General features: G+C 38.4%; 1 protein-coding gene across 2 annotated transcripts in view; it reads left to right on the top strand.

The window, feature by feature from the left end:
- Positions 1-21,697, top strand: part of ZDHHC15 (zinc finger DHHC-type palmitoyltransferase 15) — a 210,338-nt gene that overhangs the window by 178,466 nt on the left and 10,175 nt on the right. For both annotated transcript variants that reach the window (XM_058714639.1, XM_058714640.1), the window contains exon 11: positions 14,315-14,389. In XM_058714639.1, coding sequence (XP_058570622.1) covers positions 14,315-14,361 — 47 coding nt within the window. In that variant the 3' untranslated portion in view covers positions 14,362-14,389. The remainder of the gene's footprint in view (positions 1-14,314; positions 14,390-21,697) is intronic.

Genomic DNA, 21,697 nt, shown 5'->3' with positions numbered 1-21,697 from the left:
GTGTATTTTCCTGTGTGCTCTACTCTCTCTTGCTCTTCTCTGCAACCACATATCCCTCCCCTCTGGAACACCTGAGATCCATTTCTCCCCTGAACCACATCTCCACATCTCCATCTTTCTTCGATGTGGCTTCTTCTCTACCTTTAGTTGTGAAGTTTGCTCTGTCAGTCTTCAGGTTGATTTCTGGAGTATTTAGAATGATTTGATAGTTATCTAGCTGTGTCTGAGGGACAAGACAAGCCTAGGGTCCACCTACTCCACTGCCATCTTCTACCCAACTCCTTATTTTTTTTTCATTTTTTAATGTTTATTTATTTTAAGAGGGAGTGACAGAGAGAGAGAGAGAGAGAGAGAGTGAGTGAGTGGGGGAGGGACAGAGAGAGACAGAGAATCCCAAGCAGGCTCCACACTGTCAGTGCAGAGTCTGACACGGGGCTTAAACTCACAAACTGCCAGATAATGACCTGAGCTGAAATTGAGAGTCAGTCAGTCAACCATGTGAGCCACCCAGGCGCCCCCTCCCCAACTCCCTATTTTAATAATTTCAATAGAGTATATCTCAGGAAGGATATCAAGAAAAAAATCTCTGTAATTCAGAAAGAAAATTTTGCTTTAATTTGCTAATTCAATCTTCTGGTGTTCATGATATCCAGAGCTTGGAAAAATTAGTTTCCTTATCAAATGCTGGGCACTTATCCAGAAAAAAATATTAAATTAAACTCTAGTATATTATGTGTTTTATATAGAGCCCAATTTCATACTGTTTTGTTTGTATAAAACTTTTTTTGTATGAAACCATTAGTAACTGCTCAAGTAGAAGAGTTTTCTGATTTATTTTCAATCTTGTAGTTTCTGCTTCCATAACAAATAATCAATTAGGGGGAAAAAACAGAATAAATAAGCTAGTATTTGCTGAGAACATATTAATGTTATGACACTGGAATCATAAGATGCATTGTGCATTATTGTCTGTAAACTCAAGGATTTTGCATTTATTTGGGGAGATAAGACACATATATGAAAAGTTGCCTACAAGGCACAATATAAGGCATGTTGTTGACCAAATAAGTAGAACCTTGAAGTTTATGCTACAGGAATTCAAAGGAGAGAATTATTCCTATGCCTAGTCAAAAGGCTTTACAGAGAAGGTAGGATTTTGGACTTAAAGATTATATAGGATTTGAATTGGTGACAAGGAATAAAGAAGCAGAAAGTACAAGGAAAGTCATAGGTTATAATACATGAGACCCCAAGCTAAGTGAGGGGGACTTAAAAAAAGTAGCCTACCTCCAGCAAAGAGTTTGAATGGTGGAGGAATGGATGGAAATTCTTTAAAGTCAGAGACCTAGTTACCTTGATTTCTCTATTCTCTGCAAACCTTGCAAAATAGGGTTGCATATAGAAGATGATTGTGAGATTAGTCAACAAGTAAATTGGTGCCAGATTAGGTAGGACCTTAGATACAAGACTAAGATATTTATTGTATGGGTGATGGGGAACAAGTGATGGTTTTTGTGCAGAGGCATGATGTAAGGAAAATGTTGTTTTAGGAAGATGATAAACTGATACTCCTATCAAAGCATACTTCCATCCTATGTCAGAGATTGCTCTAATTTCTAGACCTTCTGAGAGAATTGGTAAGAGCCCTTCTTTTTCATCAGAATTCAAACTTTCCAAGTACATCCTGAATATAGGAGCTCTGATTCTCATACAAGAGGTCTTTCACATTAAGAACTGTGTTGTTTAGAGGTATCTATGGGTGACATTCTGTGCAATCACCTGCCAGTTTGAGACAGCCATTGAATCTTGCTTAAAGAAAAAAAATTACTTTATCACATAGTTCTTTGGGCCTAACCAGACATTTGTGATCATGCATGAGGAACTTTAAGATACTACCATAGTACTTAGGCAAGGCCCTAAGTTAAATTCATGCTTTCTACCTCAAAGAATATACCCCTTCAGGGTACCCAATTGCTTTATTTATTCCCATGCAGAGTGTCAATAGGAAGGGCCAACTGTGGAAGGGTCCATAGTTTCAGTCAATTCTTTACCAGCTTTCTATATAAGAATTGAAAATACATAGTCCTATACTAACATTTTACCAACTTGATCTTTCAATGAGTTATACTTATGAAAGGCTATTTTCTATCATTTCTACATACAGGATTTAGTACCATTCTAGGGAAGAATGTCTGGTTGGTTGACCAAGAATATTTAGGTAAAGGACAGGGTAGAGGGAGTAACTAACATTTGTTAAATTTATTTGAACAGATAAGACCCATACCTGAAAAACTGCTTAACAAAACACAATACAGGATATAATGTTGACCAAATGGGTAGAACGATAAAGTTCTATAGCAATTCAAAGAGTGATTCCTGCAGGCTAGACTGGTCAGAAAAGTCTTTACAGAGGAAGTGGAATTTGGGCCTTAAAGATTAGATAGAATTTGGATTGGTGGCAAGGAATGAAGAGGCAGAAGGTACAGGTAAGTCACAAGTAGTGCATGAGACCACAAGCTATGCAATGAAGGTAGTAACCTTCAAAGATTTTGGGTGGTAAAGGACTGGATAGGAATTCTATGATTTCAGAGACCTTGTAACATTTATTTCATTCTCTGAAGCCCTAGCAAAAGAAGGTTGCATATAGATGATTGATAGGGTACAACTATCATTTGTTGAATGGCTATTTGATGCAAAGTTATTTATAGGCATTGTCACATATAAGAGTCATAGTCATTTTATGAGTTGTAAATATTAAATAACCCCATTTTATAGATGAGGAAACTCAAGAGAACTATAGAGAAACCCAAAGTCACATAGCTAATAAATGACAGAATCTGGCTCCAAAGTCCAAACCCTTAACCACTGTACCACCCAGCGTCTCTCCTTTGCTATTTACTTTTAAGTTTATAAACCTTTTTAAGGTCCATTTAAAAAAATTATCTCTCGGGGCGCCTGGGTGGCGCAGTCGGTTAAGCGTCCGACTTCAGCCAGGTCACGATCTCGTGGTCCGTGAGTTCGAGCCCCGCGTCAGGCTCTGGGCTGATGGCTCAGAGCCTGGAGCCTGTTTCCGATTCTGTGTCTCCCTCTCTCTCTGCCCCTCCCCCGTTCATGCTATGTCTCTCTCTGTCCCAAAAATAAATAAAAAACGTTGAAAAAAAATTTTAAATTATCTCAGAAATTATCAGAAAGAGAATGACGAAAAAACAAAGGCAAAGCTGTGTCATGAGAATCATCTCCCAGCTTTGCCACTGGATTCAATGCATGAGTTTTGGAAAGTCCATTCTCTCCTCTGGACCTCAGTTTCAATTGCAAGATCCCCAAGCTACCCTCAGCTCTAAGGTGTGATGTTCTATAATCCTATCTGGTACTGAGGAGTCAGAAGTCAAACTGAATAACCACCACAAGATATCTTTAACCAAATAGCTCTTTTTTCTTTTTTGGAAGAAATATATCTATGCAGTCACTGTAAGCTCACATTATAAATATTATTTCCATATTCTGGACAAAATTTCTTTAATCAAGTATTCCCTCTAAGTACACCCAGTTGGTACCTCTTATCACATACACCTACCATTTTGACCACCAGCCTATAAACAAACTATTATCACACTCATCATTTGCCTTTACTTGAGAGTAGAAATTCTAAGTCTCATCCCTGAAAGTATCAAACATAACACACTAGGTTAGGGAGAGGCTACCCTATAGATAGGTAAGCATTTTCCCAGCGATTTGTTCCTCACCCTTCTAGATAAGAAGGGAGTGACCATACCCACAGGTCCTGAAAAACTTACCTCACGCAGTAATATCATGGATGTTCATTTTACCAATTTACTTGCAAAGTCCAACCCTGAGCTCTAAATTGGTATATTTCCCTGAAATATTGAAGGTCTCCAATCAATCAGTTCAATTCAGAAAGTATTTCTTGAAGGTACACCTCAAACAAGGTACTGTGGAAGGATACAAAGATATATAAAAGTGACCTCTGCCCCCAAGGAATTTGCACTTGTAAGGAAGGATAGGAAAAGGACACAAGTCTAACACAATACTTATAATGTGCACATTGTCATAAAAGTGATGATAGCAATTGTATACCTAATGTAGGCTTAGCCCCTTGCTAAGTACTATGTGGTACACATGGCAAGTGTATGATTGTTGGTGATGCTTAAACACTGAGAATATCCATAAAGGGGAAAGCAAATGGGCTATAGTAGTAAAGGTTTTGAGGAAGAGGCAGAACTTAAGCTAGATGTTATTTGGATGGGTAACATCTAGATAGATGCTAGAAAAAAGGAAACAACATTCCAGGTAAGAAGTGTGACATGAATGTGGTAAGAACATGGAGAAAGCCATACAATCCTAAGTATAAGGTGGACAACATTGTGGGTTGTGGGAGGTAATCTTAGAGAGGTAAGATATGGCCAGATGATAAAGGGCATTGTAGACTTGATACAGTAAGAAATCACTATGGGGTGCCTGGGTGGCTCAGTTGGTTAAGTGTCTGACTTCAGCTCAGGTCATGATCTCACAGTTTGTGAGTTCAAGCCCTGTGTCAGACTCTGTGCTGACAGCTCAGAACCTGGAGCTTGTTTCGGATTCTGTGTCTCCCTTTCTCTTCCCTGCCCCTGCTTGCACTCTGTCTCTGTCTCTCTCAAAAATAAATAAAAACATCAAAAATGTATTTCTTTTTATATTAAATGTAATTTATTATCAAATTGGTTTCCATACAACCCCCAGTGCTCATCCCAACAGGTGCCCTCCTCAATGCCCATCACCCACTTTCCCCTCTCCCCTACCCTACAGGAAAAATTTAAAAAAAAATCACTATTAATGTTATGGTCTTAAGTGATATTGATATAATGAAAGACACATTTTATAAAGATTACTTAGTTACTAGTATGCAAGATGAATTGAAATTCGGAGAGACGAAAAGCAGAAAGAGTGATAGTTGGGCATGTGTCACAATGGTTTCATGAGTGGCGCTAACACTAGAAATGAAGAGGAAGGATCAAAGGCAAGAGACATTTTAAATAACTGGAAATAGTCCCAGTGACTGGAGAGATCTGGGCATCATTCATGTAGAGATGGCAGCTAAACCTATGAGAGGTGTAGGAGATCATCAAGGGGGAAAGAAAGTAAAGCTAGGGAAAGGAAATAAGTGTGAAATCTGGAATCACCTAAGTAATGTTGAGATACATATATGATGAGGACAAGGAAATGAATGGAGAAAGAAAATGATAATTTAAAGGACAGAGCCTTGGAGGATACTCATAATTTGGGTAGGAGTATCACAAAAATACGGTGAATGAAAAATATTGCCCTATTTTACAGATGAAAAAGCTGAGGCTGAGTAGGTAAAGTGACTTATGTAAGGCCATGAAGAGGTTGCAACTCAAAGTACTTCCAGATTCCACATTGTGTCCATTTCCCTACACTTCGCAAACTCTGGGAACTAATGACTAGAAAGAAGTGTACACATACTGTTATGGTCACTTCCCATGGTATGCAGGGTTTATGTGGGAATGTAGGATTTTAAAGGAAAAGAGGAGATCTAGAATAAGAAAGGGAGAGAATGAATGCTGAGCACTAAGACTAAAATTACATCATTCTTTGTTTAAGTAAACATCTATTGAATAAATGATGAAATCACCACAACACAGGTGGCAAGAGCAGAAGGGAGTGGGGAAAGCAGTATAGGCGCAGTTGGTAGAAGAAAAATGGACTTCCTAAATTCTTCATTTCTTTTCTATTATGCATAGCATGATTTTTTGAAGTATATGCATATTTTTCAATTTAGTCCTCATGATGACTCTACCTTTGCCACCTTAACTTGATCTCCCCCAGGAGTAATAACATGAAGTTGATAATCCAGTTTTTCAGCTCGGGCTTCAATGTCTGCAAGCCTGATCAAATAATTGCTGGGAGGAACTGTTGGTGCCAAATAATTGTGTGTATTATAGTGGTAAAAAAGCAAAAGCAAACCCATTTAGCAGAATACTAAAAGCCAATTTCTTAAAAATGTGCACCACCAAACCATACCTACAAAATTCTGAGACACCCAACCATCAGCAAAGAGCAGCAAGGCAAATAGTGCATTGTACCCCCAGAATTGCATTTCACACTTTATCAGTCACCTTCTTAGTAGAAATGTGTAGGTGAGATGAGATGTATGTTTAAGCCCTTACTGCCTCTTTTTCTCTTAGAGCTATCTGACAAACATGAATTATTTTATATATATCCTTCACTGAAGATTTAGGTCAATACAGATTCTTTCTGTTCAGACATAAGGGCAAGAACACCCTAAGCCTGAGATTCCAGATAAGACAGAATGTTGTGCCCACTATGGAGCCATGATTCCAAAGACAGACATTCTCAAAGCCACTTTTATTTTTCTATTTTTCATGGAACAAAGCAATCTTGGCTCTGGAATCTGTCTGGTTAACATAGGAACATGAGAGTTTTCCAACCTGCTGTGGCAAGGGTAGCCCATCTTGGTGGGCATCTATACTCTGTGATCCATACCTCACATTTATGCAAGTACTCTGAATGGCACATTGATTTCATAAAGGAGAATACACTAATCAAAACTATAAGGGACAACCACTACTAACTTTGTATGTATGTATGTATGTATGTATGTATGTATGTATGTATGTATTTTAAGTTTTTAATTAAATTCCAGTTAACATACGGGGTAATGTTAGTTTCAGGTGTACAATATAGTGATTCAACAGTTCCATACAACACCCTGTGCTGTTAACAATATTTAACCTATCCCACCGCCACTTATTTAACCCATTCCCCCACCAACCTCCATTTGGGTAACCATCAGTTTCTTCTCTATACTTAAGCATTTCTTTCTTGGTTTGCACCTCTCTCTCTCTCTCTCTCTCTCTCTCTCTTCCTTTGCTCATTTCTTTGGTTTCTTAAGTTCCTCATATGAGTGAAATCATATGGTATTTTTCTTTCTCTGACAAACTTATTTTGCTTACCATCATACTCTTTAGCTCAATCCATGTCATTGCAAATGGCAAGATTTCATTCTTTTTTATGCCTCATATTTGTAGATAAATAGACAGATACATACATACATACATACATACATACACACACATACATACATATAAGAATATGTGTATATATGGATAGAGAGATATCTATATAAAGAGATAGATATACACACCTCACAAAATCTTCCTCCATCCATCTATTGATGGATACTTGGGCTATTTCCATAATTTAACCATTGTATATAATGATACTATAAACTTCGGAGTTCATGTATCCCTTTGAATTCCTGTTTTTATATTCACTGGGTAAATACCTAGGAGTGCAATTGCTGGATCACAGAGTCGTTCTATTTTTAAATTTTTGAGGAACCTCCATGCTGCTTTCCAGAGTGGCTGCACCAGTTTGCATTCCCACCAATAGTGCAAGAGGGTTCCCCTTTCTCCACATCTTCATCAACACTCCCTTTCTTGTATTGTTGATTTTAGCCATTCTGACAGGTGTGAGGTGGTATCTCATTGTAGTTTTGATTTGCATTTCTCTGATGATCAGTGATATTGACCATCTTTTCATGTACCTGTTGTCCATGTGGATGTCTTCCTTGGAAAAATATCTATTCATGTCTTCTGCCCACTTTTTAATTGGATTATTTGTTTTTTGGATGTTGAGTTTTATAAGTTATTTATATATTTTGGGTACTAACCCTTTATCAGGTATGTCATTTGCAAATATCTTCTCATTCCATAGGTTGCCTTTTAGTTTTGTTGACTGTTTCCTTCACTGTGCAGAAGTGTTTTTTTTTTAATTTTTGATGAAGTCCTAATAGTTTATTTTTACTTTTGTTTCCCTTGCCTCAAGAGACATATCCAGAAAGAAGTTGCTACAGCCAATATCAAAGACATTACTACCTGTGTTCTCTTATAGAATTTTTATGGTTTCAGGTCTCAAATTTAGGTCCTTCATCCATTTTGAATTTATTTTTGTGTTTGGTGTAAGAAAGTGATCCAGTTTCATTCTTTTCCATGTTGCAGTCCAGTTTCCCCAACACCCTTTGTTGAAGACACTGTCTTTTCCCATTAAATATTCTTTCCTGCTTTCTCAAATATTAATTAACCATACAGTTGGGGGTTCATTTCTGGGATTTCTATCCTGTTCCATTGGTATATATGCCTATTTTTGTGACAGTACCATACTGTTTGGATCACTACAGCTTTGTGGGAGTGTGTTGTTTTGTTTTTGTTTTTGTTTTTGTTTTGTTTTGTTGTTGGGTCACCTTTGCAATATAACTTCAAGCCTGGAATTATCATGCCTCAAGGTTTGCTTTTTGTTTTTGAGGTTGCTTTGGCTATTTGGGATCTTTGCAGTTCCATAAAAATTTTAGGATTGTTTGCTGTGAAATTTGTTGGTGGAATTTTGATAGGAATTTTATTAAATGTGTAGTTTGCTTTGAGTAGTATCAACATTTTGACAATATTTTTCTTCCAATCCATGAGCATGGAATGTTTTTCCATTTTTTTTTTTTAATTTTTTTTTCCTCAACGTTTTTTATTTATTTTTGGGACAGAGAGAGACAGAGCATGAACGGGGGAGGGGCAGAGAGAGGGAGACACAGAACCGGAAACAGGCTTCAGGCTCCGAGCCATCAGCCCAGAGCCTGACGCGGGGCTCGAACTCACGGACCGCGAGATCGTGACCTGGCTGAAGTCGGACGCTTAACCGACTGCGCCACCCAGGCGCCCCTGTTTTTCCATTTTTTTGTGTGTGTCATCTTCAATTTCTTTCATCAGTGTTTTATAGTCTTCAGAGTACACATCTTTCACCTCTTTGGTTATGTTTATTCCTAGGTATCATATAGTTTGGGGCTCAACTGTAAATGGGATTGATTCCTTGATTTCTCTTTCATTATTGGTGTATAGAAAAGCAACATATTTCTGTATGTTGATTTTGCATCCTGTGACTTTGCTAAATTCGCATATCAATCTGAGCAGGTTTTTTTTTGAGGAGTCTTTCAGGTTTTCTATATATAGTATCATGTCATCTGTAAATAGTGAAAATTTTACTTCTTCCTTCCCTATTTAGATGCATAGTATTCCTTTTCGTTGTCTGATTGCTGTGGTGATGACTTACAGTACTATATTAAAAACTAGTGGTGAGAGTGGACATCCCTGTCTTGTTCCTAACCATATAAATAAAGTTCTCAGTTTTTTCCCATTGAGTATGATGTTGGATGTGGGGTATTTGTATATGGCCTTAATAATATTGAGGTATGTTCCCCCTAAATCTATTTTGTGGATGTTGTATTTTGTCAAATGCATTTTCTGCATCTATTCAATGATCATATGGTTCTTATCCTTTATTTTGTTAATGTGGTGTATCACGTTGATTGATTTGAGAATATTGAACCACCCTTGCATCCCAGGAACAAATCCCACTTGACCATGGTGAATAATTTTTTAAAATATTGTTGGATTTGGTTTGCTAGTATTTAATTGAGAATTTTTGCGTCTGTATTCATCAGGGATATTGGCATGTAGTTCTTTTTTTTTAGTGGTGTCTCAATCTGGTTTTGATATCAGGATAATGTGGGCTTTATAGAATGAATTTGGAAGTTTTCCTTCCTTTTCTATTTTTTAAAACAGTTTGAGAAGAATAGGTATTAACTCTTCTTTAAATGTTTGCTAAAATTTGCATATGAAGCCGTCTGGTCTTCCACTTTGGTTTGTTTCCAGTTTTTTTTTTGGTTTTTTTTTTTGCGTTTTTTGTGGGGTTTTTTTGTTTGTTTTTGTTTGTTTTTTGTCACTGATTCAAGTTCTTTGCTGTTTATTGGTCTGTTCAAGTTTTCTATTTCTTCCTATTTACATTTTGGTAGTTTGTATGTTTCTATAAATTTATCTATTTCTTCCAGGTGGTCCAAATTATTGACCTAAATTTTTTCATAATGTCCTGTTGTAATTATTTGGAGTTCTGTGATATTAGTTGTCTTCATCCTCTCTCATTTTTGATTTTATTTATTTGGGTCTTTTTTTCTTTTTGATAAGTCTGGCTAGGTGTTTATTAATTTTATTAACTTTTTCAAAGAACCAGCTCCTAGTATTATCGACCTATTCTATTGTTTTCTTAGTTGCTATATGATTTATTTCTGCTCTAATCTTTATTATTTCCTTCCTCTTGCTGCCTTTAGCCTTCTTTTGTTGTTCTTTTTCTAGCTCCTTTAGGTGTATGGTTAGGTTTTGATGTGAGATTGTTCTTGCTTCTTGAGGTAGGCATACTTCCCTCTTATACCTGCTTTTGTGGTCACAAAGGTTTTGGACCATGGTGTTTTATTTTCCTTTGTTTCCATGTATTTTTAAATTTCTTCGTTGATTTCCTGGTTTACCCATTAATTGCTAAGTAGCATGCTGTTTAACCTACATGTATTTGTGGTCTTTCCTGATTCTTTCTTATGGTTGACTTCTACTTTCATAGCATTGTGGTCAATAAAGTTACATGAAGTTGCATGGTATGACTTCAATATTTTTGTATTTTTTGAGGCCTGCTTTATGACCTAGTATGTGATCTAGTCTGGAGAATTTCCTATGTGTGCTTGAAAAGAATGTGTATGCTGTTGTTTCAGGATGGAACGTTCTGAATATATCTGTTAAGTCCATCAGGTCCAGTGTGTCATTCAAAGCCATTGTTTCTGGTTTATTTTCTGTACAGATGTTCTGTCCATTAATGTAAGTGGGGTGTTAAAGTCCTCTACTCATATTGTATTATTATGAATTAGTTCCTTTATGTTTTTTATTAACCGTTTTATATATTTGGGTGTTTTCATGTTGGGTGCATAAATACTTACAATTTTTGGATCATCTTGTTGGATTGTCTTGTTTATGATTATATAGTGCCCTTCTTCATTTCTTGTTACAGACTTTGTTTGAATGTCTAGTTTGTCTCATATAAGTATTTCTTCTCCAGCTTTCTTTTTTTTAATGTTTATTTTTGAGAGAGAGATAGACAGAGCACAAGCAAGGGAGGGGCATAGAGAGGGAGACACAGAAAGTGAAGCAGACTCCAGGCTCTGAGCTGTCAGCCCAGAGCCCGATGTGGGGCTTGAACTCACAAGTCATGAGATCATGACCAGAGCCAAAGTTGGACACTCAACCAACTGAGCCACCCAAGCACCCCTCCAGCTTTCTTTTGACAGCAATTTGTGTGATAAATTTTTCTCCATCCTCTCACTTTCCATCTGCAGGTGTCTTTAGGTCTAAAATGAGTCTCTTGTAGGCAACATATAGATAGTTCTTGTATTTTATCCATTCTGACAACCTATGTCCTTTGATTGGAGTGTTTAGTCCATTTACATTCATAGCAATTTTTGATATATATGTATTTAGTGCAGTTTATTACTTGTTTTATCACTGTGTCTAGAGAGTATCTCTGATCCTTTCTTGTCTTTGTCACTTTTGGTCTTTCCTTTCCACTCATAGAACCCCTTTAATATTTCTTGCAAGTCTGGTTTAGTGGTCATGAACTCCTTTAGTGTCTGTTTTTCTGGGACACTCTTTTTTTCTCCTTCCATTCTGAATGATAGCCTTGCTGAATAGAGGATTCTTTTTTTTTTTAATTTTTTTTAACGTTTATTTATTTTTGAGACAGAGAGAGACAGAGCGTGAACAGGGGAGGGGCAGAGAGAGAGGGAGACAGAGAATCCGAAACAGATTCCGGGCTCTGAGCCATCTGCCCAGAGCCCGATGCGGGACTCGAACTCACAGACCGCGAGATCATGACCTGAGCCGAAGTTGGACACTTAACCGACCGAGCCACCCAGGCGCCCCTGAATAGAGTATTCTTGGCAGCAGATTTCTCCCATTCAGCATTCCGAATGTATTATGACAGTCCCTTTTGACTTGCAAAGTTTCTGTTGAGAAATCTCCAGTTTGCTTTATGGGTTTTCTCTGGTAAGTTAAGGACTTTGTTGCTTTTAAGATTTTTTTTATCACTGTATTTTGCAAAATTTATTATGATATGTCATGGTGTTGACTTGTTATTGTTGATTTGGATGGGTGTTCTCTGTGCCTCCTATATCTCAATGTCTGTTTCCTTCCCCAAATTGGGGAAATTTTCAGCTATTATTTCCTCAAATAAATTTTCTGACTTCTTTTCTCTCCTTCTTGGACTCCTATAATATCAGTGTTTTTACATTTGATGGAGTCACTGAGTTCTCTAAGTCTATTCTTGTGGTGCATAAGTCTTTTTCCTTTTGTGCAGCTTCATTATTTTCCATTATTTTGTCTTCTAGGACACTGAGTAACCCTCTGCTTCTTGTAGGCCGCTCTCCATTGCATTAAGCCTGTTTCCGATCTTATTTATTGCATTCTTCATTTCTGATTGTTTTTAATTCTTTTATCTCTGTGGTAATGGATTCCCTAATGTCTTCATCCTTTTCTCAAGCCCAGTGAGTATTCTTATGATCATTGCTTTAAATTCTCCATCAGGCATGTTACCTATATCTGTGTCACTTAGATCTCTGGCTGTGGCCTTATCTTCTTCTTTCATTTATGATATATTCCCCTGTCCTTCTATTTTGTCTCAGTCTCTGCCTATATCTGTGTGTATAAAAGCCAGTTATTTCTCCTTGTCCTGAATATAATGGCCTTATGATGAGGGGGGCATGTAGTGCCCAGAGCCTGATGCTCAGGAAGTGTCTCTGGTGTGTGCTTCATGCACTCTACTGTTGTGTTTTGGCTGCTGTATCCTTCAGGCCAGTCGTCTGTAGAGGCTCTCCTTGCCTGCAGTGGGCAATATTTGGTCCCTGTCCTAAATGAAGTGAGTTTTAACTAGGTGTGCTCTGGTCTGCTTGTGAAATGAGATCTGACACCACCTCCACCAAAACTGATGCCCTGCAGAACTCTGGTCTGGAGATATATTCTGGGTTGGGGTTTGTGGTGGTCTTCTGGGTGAGGGGCCAGCTGTGCTGGGATTGAGGCAAATGTGACTGAGAAGTGCAGTCCCACCAGTGTGCAGGGGTATGGGGCTTGGTGTAAGCAAGTTGGCAGCCAATGTCAGCACTGCTCTGTTTCCTGCAGGTAGCTCTGTACTTATGCTGACGGGTGGGGGAGAGAAATGGTGCCAGCCAGCTCCTTTGTTCCTGGACAGGCATCTCTGTGAATGCTGCCTCTCAGAGATGTGCTCTTAGAAGATTGAATAATATTACCCCTGTATGCCCCATTCTTCAGATCAATGTTTCCATAGTATCTGCCCCTGGGTTGTTTGCCTGCCTTCTCTCCAGAAGCAACACAGTACCCTCCGGGCTTTGCCTAGGCTAAACTGCTGACCTTTAAACCACGAAGGTTTAAGCTCTGCTGTTTGCAAGAACTCATGAAATTCAGCCCCTCTCCTTTTCCAAGTCAATGGTTTTGGGGAAACATTCTCTTTGTGCATATCCCTGTGTGCTTTTCTCCCTCTCACCCTTCTCCACAACCATGGTTCCCTCTCCTCTGTAGCAACTATGATCTGTTTCTCCCCTGAACCATGTCTTCCTATTTCCTACCTTCTTCCATGTGTCCCCTTCTCTCCCTTTAGTTGTGTAGTTGTTCTGTCAGTCTTCAATTCTATTTCTGGTGTATTTAGGATGGTTTGCTAGTTATCTAGTTGTGTTCATGGGACAAGACATGCCTAGGGTCCTCCTATTCTGCTGCCATTTTCCTTTCTCCCTTTCAACACTTTTAAATCTCAAACTGCCAGGTACATTATTATGCAAGAAGTATAAAGAAAGTGATTACATTAAGCAAGCTGATTCGGAGTGTACTCTACTCCCCCAAAATGCTCAGGTTAGGAAAAAAAACAAATATTTGTACCATAAATGGCATTGCTTGTTAATTCCAAAGCCTCTTATTTTCTAGATACCTCATTCCTTTTTAGAAACACAGCAACACTGAAAGTACTTTAATAGTTATTTCAATTATGTACAGTGTAAAAACACGAGATAGGGTAATTTTGTGAGTAGCAAGACTCAAAGCATCCCATTAAAGCTGGATGATGTTGAGTTGCCATCACGGCTATCTAAGTCAAATACCTGCCAGTATTATAGATCAGATAATGCTTATAAATAAAATAATCTTATTTTATTGTACATCAGCCTGACTACTTTTAGAATGTGAATATCTCAACTGGTTACAAATGCTGTGGTATAACACACCAGTCTTTAAAGATCGGTAGATGTCTGCTGTCTCCGGGGATTAAACAAAAAGGAAATATACTGGTGAATGAATACTCACCCATACAAGAGAAAGGGTCATTTGATCACCTTCACTTTTCAATCTTACAGATTATCCAGAAGTTTCATCATCTCTTGCTGTGGAAACAGAAACATAGCAGTTTACACATTTCCTGCATCTCTCAGGTCAGTATTCTGAAGGAGGCACATAGAGTGTTACTTGGACTGCTAAGAGGCAGTCTTGCAAGCAGTACTAGAAAAGAAATGAGTTCTTGCTCTGGTGAACAAGATGTTAAATGCTTCACTCTTGTATTATTCACATTAAGTAGAAGTTCTATATATAATTTATAAAGCTCGACTAATAACCCGTATAAAGTGTCTCCCTTTCTGTAGACATTACATAAAATTCATGTGCATAGCACTCTATCTCCACAATTTTTTTTAAGTTAAAGTAAATACCCATTTATTTACAACTTTAACAAATGCTAACATATTTTTTAATTTGGGCTCAAATTTTTGTAGATTAAAAAAATTGTTGCAACAATTTTTACAGAAAAAGCAGATTCTAAATATTTCCTTCAAAATGAAAAGACAAACTTGTAGAAATATTTGCAAAACATATAACACGCAAAATTTAACAGCCTTAACTTACAAAAATCTTGCAAATAAGAAAGGAAGAAAATACAACCATTAGAAAATGGATAAACAATGCAATCATCAAATAAAATTTAAAATGAAGAATAAACATAAAAATTGTCCAGCTTTACTAGAAATATAAATTAAATACCACAAAATATCAATTTTTGTCAACTAAAGCAGCCACTTTTTATGATTATAGTACCCAGTATTTGTAAAGACATGTTGAAACAAGTACTTTTATGTGCTGCTGATGTAACTATAAAGTCATATATCATTTTTATGGCAATTTAACAACATACATAAAAACCATAAAATTTTCATACAATTATATCTGATAATCAAATTTTAGGAATGTATTTTAATGAAATTATCAGTGATCTGCACAACTATTCATTATGATATCATAATATCAGAAAATTGGAAACAAAACGAAATATCTACCAATAGAGGACCAGTGAAATAAATTGCTACATTATTATGATGAAATAATTTGTGCCATGAAAAGTAATTGTGAAGAATAATAGAGTTATGTTAAAAAGTTATATGAGTGAAGTTTAATTTTAAAAGTACATTTGGTTTTTTTTGTTTTTATTTTTTAATATCAAATTTATTGTCAAATTGGTTTCCATACAACACCCAGTGCTCATCCCAAAAGGTGCCCTCCTCAATACCCATCACCCACCCTCCCCTCCCTCCTAGCCCCCATCTACCCTCAGTTGTTCTCAGTTTTTAAGAGTCTCTCATGCTTTGGCTCTCTCCCTCTCTAACGTCTTTTTTTTTTCTTTCCCCTCCCCCCTGGACTGCTGTTAAGTTTCTCAGGATCCACATAAGAGTGAAAACATATGGTATCTGTCTTTCTCTGTATGAGTTACTTCACTTGGCATAACACTCTCCAGTTCCATCCACGTTGCTACAAAAGGCCAGATTTCATTCTTTCTCATGGCCACATAGTATTCCATTGTGTATGTAAACCACAATTTCTTTATCCATTTGTCACTTGATGGACATTTAGGCTCTTTCCATAATTTAGCTATTGTTGAGAGTGCTGCTATAAACATTGCGGTACAATTGCCCCTATGCATCAGCACTCCTGTATCCCTTGGGTAAATTCCCAGCAGTGCTATTGCTGGGTCATAGGGTAGATCTATTTTTAATTTTTTGAGGAACTTCCACACTGTTTTCCAGAGCGACTGCACCAGTTTGCATTCCCACCAACAGTGCAAGAGGGTTCCCGTTTCTGCACATCCTCTCCAGCATCTATAGTCTCCTGATTTGTTCATTTTGGCCACTCTGACTGGCGTGAGGTGATATCTGAGTGTGGTTTTGATTTGTATTTCCCTGATGAGGAGCGATGTTGAGCATCTTTTCATGTGTTGGTTGGCCATCTGGATGTCTTCTTTAGAGAAGTGTCTATTCATGTTTTCTGCACATTTCTTCACTGGATTATTTCTTTTCCAGGTGTGGAGTTTGGTGAGTTCCTTATAGATTTTAGATACTAGCCCTTTATCCGATATGTCATTTGCAAATGTCTTTTGCCATTCTGTCAGTTGCCTTTTAGTTTTGTTGATTGTTTCCTTTGCTGTGCAGAAGCTTTTTATCTTCATGAGGTCCTAATAGTTCATTTTTGCTTTTAATTTCCTTGCCTTTGGAGATGTGTCAAGTAAGAAATTGCTGCCTCTGAGGTCACAGAGTTTTTTTCCTGCTTTCTCCTCTAGGATTTTGATGGTTTCCTGTCTCACATTCAGGTCCTTTTTCCATTTTGAGTTTGTTTTTGTGAATGGTGTAAGAAAGTGGTCTAGTTTCATTCTTCTGCATGTTGCTGTCTAGTTCTCCCAGCACCATTTGTGAAAGAGACTGTCTTTTTTCCAGTGGATATTCTTTCCTGCTTTGTCAAAGATTAGTTGGCCATACTTTTGTGCGTCTAATTCTGGGGTTCCTATTCCATTCCATTGGTCTATGTGTCTGTTTTTGTGCCAATACCATGCTGTCTTGATGATAACAGCTTTGTAGTAGAGGCTAAAGTCTGGGATTGTGATGCCTCCTGCTTTGGTCTTCTTCAAAATTACTTTGGCTATTTGGGGCCTTTTGTGGTTCCATACAAATTTTAGGATTGCTTGTTCTAGCTTCGAGAAGAATGCTGGTGTAATTTTGATTGGGATTGCATTGAATGTGTAGATAGCTTTGGGTAGTATTGACATTTTGACAATATGTATTCTTCTAATCCATAAGCTTGGAATGTTTTTCCATTTCTTTATATCTTCTTCAATTTCCTTCATAAGCTTTCTATAGTTTTCAGCATACAGATCTTTTACGTCTTTAGTTAGATTTATTCCTAGGTATTTTATGCTTCTTGGTGCAATTGTGAATGGGATCAGTTTCTTTATTTGTCTTTCTGTGGCTTCATTATTAGTGTATAAGAATGCAACTGATTTCTGTACATTGATTTTGTATCATGCGACTTTGCTGAATTCATGTATCAGTTCTAGCAGACTTTTGGTGGAGTCTATTGGATTTTCCATGTTTAATATCATGTCATCTGCAAAAAGTGAAAGCTTAGCTTCATCTTTACCAATCTTGATGCCTTTGGTTTCCTTTTGTTGTCTGATTGCTGATGCTAGCACTTCCAACACTATGTGAAACAACAGCGGTGAGAGTGGACATCCCTGTCATGTTCCTGACCTCAGGGAGAAAGCTCTCAGTTTTTCCCCATTGAGGATGATGTTAGCTGTGGGCTTTTCAGAAATGGCTTTTATGATGTTTAAGTATGTTCCTTCTATCCCGACTTTCTCAAGGGTTTTTCTTAAGAAGGATGCTGAATTTTGTCAAAGGCTTTTTCTGCATCGATTGACAGGATCATATGGTTCTTATCTTTTCTTTTATTAATGTGATGTATCACATTGATTGATTTGCGAATGTTGAACCAGCCCTGCATCCCAGGAATGAATCCCACTTGATCATGGTGAATAATTCTTTTTATATGCTGTTGAATTCGATTTGCTAGTATCTTATTGAGAATTTTTGCATCCATATTCATCAGGGATATTGGCCTGTAGTTCTCTTTTTTTACTGGGTCTCTCTCTGCTTTAGGAATCAAAGGAATTCTGGCTTCATAGAATGAGTCTGGAAGTTTTCTTTCCCTTTCTATTTTTTGGAATAACTTGAGAAGGATAGGTATTATCTCTGCTTTAAACTTCTGGTAGAACTCCCCTGGGAAGCCATCTGGTCCTGGACTCTTATTTGTTGGGAGATTTTTGATGACTGATTCAATTTCTTCACTGGTTATGGGTCTGTTCAAGCTTTCCATTTCTTCCTGTGGGAGTTTTGGAAGTGTGTGGGTGTTAGGAATTAAGAAATAGGGTGTCCATTTCTTCCAGGTTGTCCAGTTTGTTGGCATATAATTTTTCATAGTATTCCCTGATAATTGCTTGTATTTCTGAGGGATTGGTTGTAATAATTCCATTTTCATTCATGATTTTATTTATTTGGGCCATCTCCCTTTTCTTTTTGAGAAGCCTTGCTAGAGGTTTATCAATTGTGTTTATTTTTTCAAAAAACCAACTCTTGGTTTCATTGATCTGCTGTACAGTTTTTTAGATTCTATATTGTTTATTTCTGCTCTGATCTTTATGATTTCTCTTCTTCTGCTGGATTTAGGCTGCCTTTGCTGCTCTGCTTCTATTTCCCTTAGGTGTGCTGTTAGATTTTGCATTTGGGGTTTTTCTTGTTTCTTGAGATAGGCCTGGATTGCAATGTATTTTCCTCTCAGGACTGCCTTTGCTGCATCCCAAAGCGTTTGGATTGTTGTATTTTCATTTTCGTTTGTTTCCATATATTTTTTAATTTCTTCTCTAGTTGCCTGGTTGACCCACTCATTCGTTAGTAGGGTGTTCTTTAACCTCCATGCTTTTGGAGGTTTTCCAGAGTTTTTCCTGTGGTTGATTTCAAGCTTCAGAGCATTGTGGTCTGAAAGTATGCATGGTATGATCTCAATTCTTGTATACTTATGAAGGGCTGTTTTGTGACCCAGTATGTGATCTATCTTGGAGAATGCTCCATGTGCACTCGAGAAGAAAGTATATTCTGTTGCTTTGGGATGCAGAGTTCTAAATATATGTGTCAAGTCCACGTGATCCAGTGTATCATTCAGGGCCCTTGTTTCTTTATTGATCCTGTGTCTAGATGATCTATGCATTGTTGTAAGTGGAGTATTAAAGTCCCCTGCAATTACCACATTCTTATCAATAAGGTTGCTTCTGTTTGTGAGTAATTGTTTTATATATTTGGGGGCTCCCATATTCGGTGCATAGACATTTATAATTGTTAGCTCTTCCTGATAGATAGTCCCTGTAATTATTATATAATGCCCTTCTTCATCTCTTGTTCCAGCCTTTAGTTTAAAGTCTAGTTTGTCTGATATAAGTATGGCTACTCCAGCTTTCTTTTGACTTCCAGTAGCATGACAGATAGTTCTCCATCCCCTCACTCTCAATCTGAAGGTGTCCTCACGTCTAAAATGAGTCTCTTGTAGACAGCAAATAAATGGGTCTTGTTTTTTTTTAAACATTCTGATACCCTATGTCTTTTGGTTGGCGCATTTAGTCCATTTACGTTCAGTGTTATTATAGAAAGATATGGGTTTAGAATCATTGTGATGTCTATAGGTTTCATGCTGGTAGTGATGTCTCTGGTACTTTGTTTCACAGGATCTCCCCTAGGATCTCTTGTAGGGCTGGTTAATTGTGATAAATTCCTTCAGTTTTTGTTTGTTTGGGAAGACCTTTATCTTTCCTTCTATTCTAAATGACAGACTTGCTGTATAAAGGATTCTCGGCTGCATATTTTTCTGTTCATCACATTGAAGATCTCCTGCCATTCCTTTCTGGCCTGCCAAGTTTCAGTAGATAGATCCATCACTAGTCTTGTCGGTCTCCCTTTATATGTTAGAGCGTGTTTATCCCTAGCTGCTTTCAGCATTTTCTCTTTATCCTTGTATTTTGCCAGTTTCACTATGGTATGTCATCTAGAAGATTGATTCAAGTTACGTCTGAAGGGAGTTCTCAATGACTCTTGGATTTCAATGCCTTTTTCCTTCCCCAGATCAGGGAAGTTCTCAGCTATTATTTCTTCAAGTATACCTTCAGCACTTTTCCCTCTCTCTTCCTCTTGTGGAATCCCAATTATGCATATATTATTATGTTTAATTGTGTCACTTAGTTCTCTAATTCTCTCCTCATACTCCTGTATTTTCTATCTCTCTTTTTCTCAGCTTCCTCTTTTCCATAATTTTATCTTCTAGTTCACCTATTCTCTCCTCTGCCTCTTCAATCAGAGCTGTTGTCGTTTCCATTTTGTTTTGCATTTCATTTAAAGCGCTTTTCAGCTCCTCATGACTGTTTCTTAGTCCCTTGATCTCTGTACTAATAGATTCTCTGCTGTCCTCCATACTTTTTTCAATCCCAGCGATTAATTTTATAACTATTATTTTAAATTCATTTTCTGTTATATTGCTTAAATCATTTTTGATTAAGTCATTAGCTGTCGCTACTTCCTGGAGTTTCTTTTGAGGAGAATTCTTCTGTTTTGTCATTTCGGATAGTCCTTGGAGTGGTGCGGAACTGCAGGGCTCTTCCTCTGTGCTGTCTGGAGTAACTTGTGTTTGTGGGCGGGCCACAGTCAGACCTGATGTCTGCCCCAAGCCCACCGCTGGGGCCACAGTCAGACTGGTGTGTACCTTATCTTCCCCTCTCCCAGGGGCAGGACTCACTGTGGAGTGGTGTGGCCCCTGTCTGGCCTACTTGCACACTGCACGTAGAATACTTGCAAGTAGAATACTTGTGGTGCTGCTTCAATGGGATCTGGCGTATTAGCTGGGGTGGATCTGCAAGGTGCACAGGGGCAGGAGGAGCAGACTCAGCTCACTTTACCTTCAGTGGTCCGCTTCGGGAGGGTCCCTGCGCCATGGAGAGGGAGGCAGACCCATCGGAGGAATGGATGCGCAGAATCACAGCGTTGGGTGTTTGCACAGTGCAAGCAAGTTCCCTGATGGGAACTGGTTCCCTTTGGGATTTTAGCTGGGGGATGGGCGAGGGAGATGGTGCTGGAGAGCACCTTTGTTTCCCGCCAAGCTGAGCTCTGTCCTCCAGGGCTCAACAACTCTCCCTCCCATTGTCCTCTAGCCCTCCTACTCTTGGAGCAGTGCTGTTGACTTATAACATTCCAGATGTTAAGTCCCTCTGGCTGTCAGAACACACTCTGTCTGGCTCCTCCACTTTTGCAAGCCAGACTCGGGGGTTCTGCCTTGCCGGGTGGGCTGGCTGCCCCTCCACCACCCCGGCTCCCTCCCGCCAGTCCGTGCAGCGTGCACTGCCTCTCCACCCTTCCTACCCTCTTCCGTGGGCCTCTTGTCTATGCTTGCTACAGAGAGTCCATTTTGCTAGTCTCTGGCAGTTTTCTGGGTTATCTAGGCAGATGTGGGTGGAATCTAAGTGGTCAGCAGGATGGGGTGAGCCCAGCGTCCTCCTACGCCGCCATCTTCCTCTGTTGAATACCAAAAGTACATTTTTTTTATTTTTTCAATATATGAATTTTTTTGTCAAATTGGTTTCCATACAACACCCAGTGCTCATCCCAAAAGGTGCCCTCCTCAATACCCATCACCCACCCTCCCCTCCCTCCCACCCCCCATCAACCCTCAGTTTGTTCTCAGATTTTAACAGTCTCTTATGCTTTGGCTCTCTCCCACTCTAACCTCTTTTTTTTTTCCTTCCCCTCCCCCATGGGTTTCTGTTACGTTTCTCAGGATCCACATAAGAGTGAAACCATATGGTATCTGTCTTTCTCTGTATGGCTTATTTC

The sequence above is a fragment of the Neofelis nebulosa genome, chromosome X (genome assembly GCF_028018385.1).
Source record: "Neofelis nebulosa isolate mNeoNeb1 chromosome X, mNeoNeb1.pri, whole genome shotgun sequence".
Lineage (NCBI taxonomy): Eukaryota > Metazoa > Chordata > Mammalia > Carnivora > Felidae > Neofelis > Neofelis nebulosa.
This window is presented reverse-complemented; position numbering and strand designations above follow the sequence as displayed.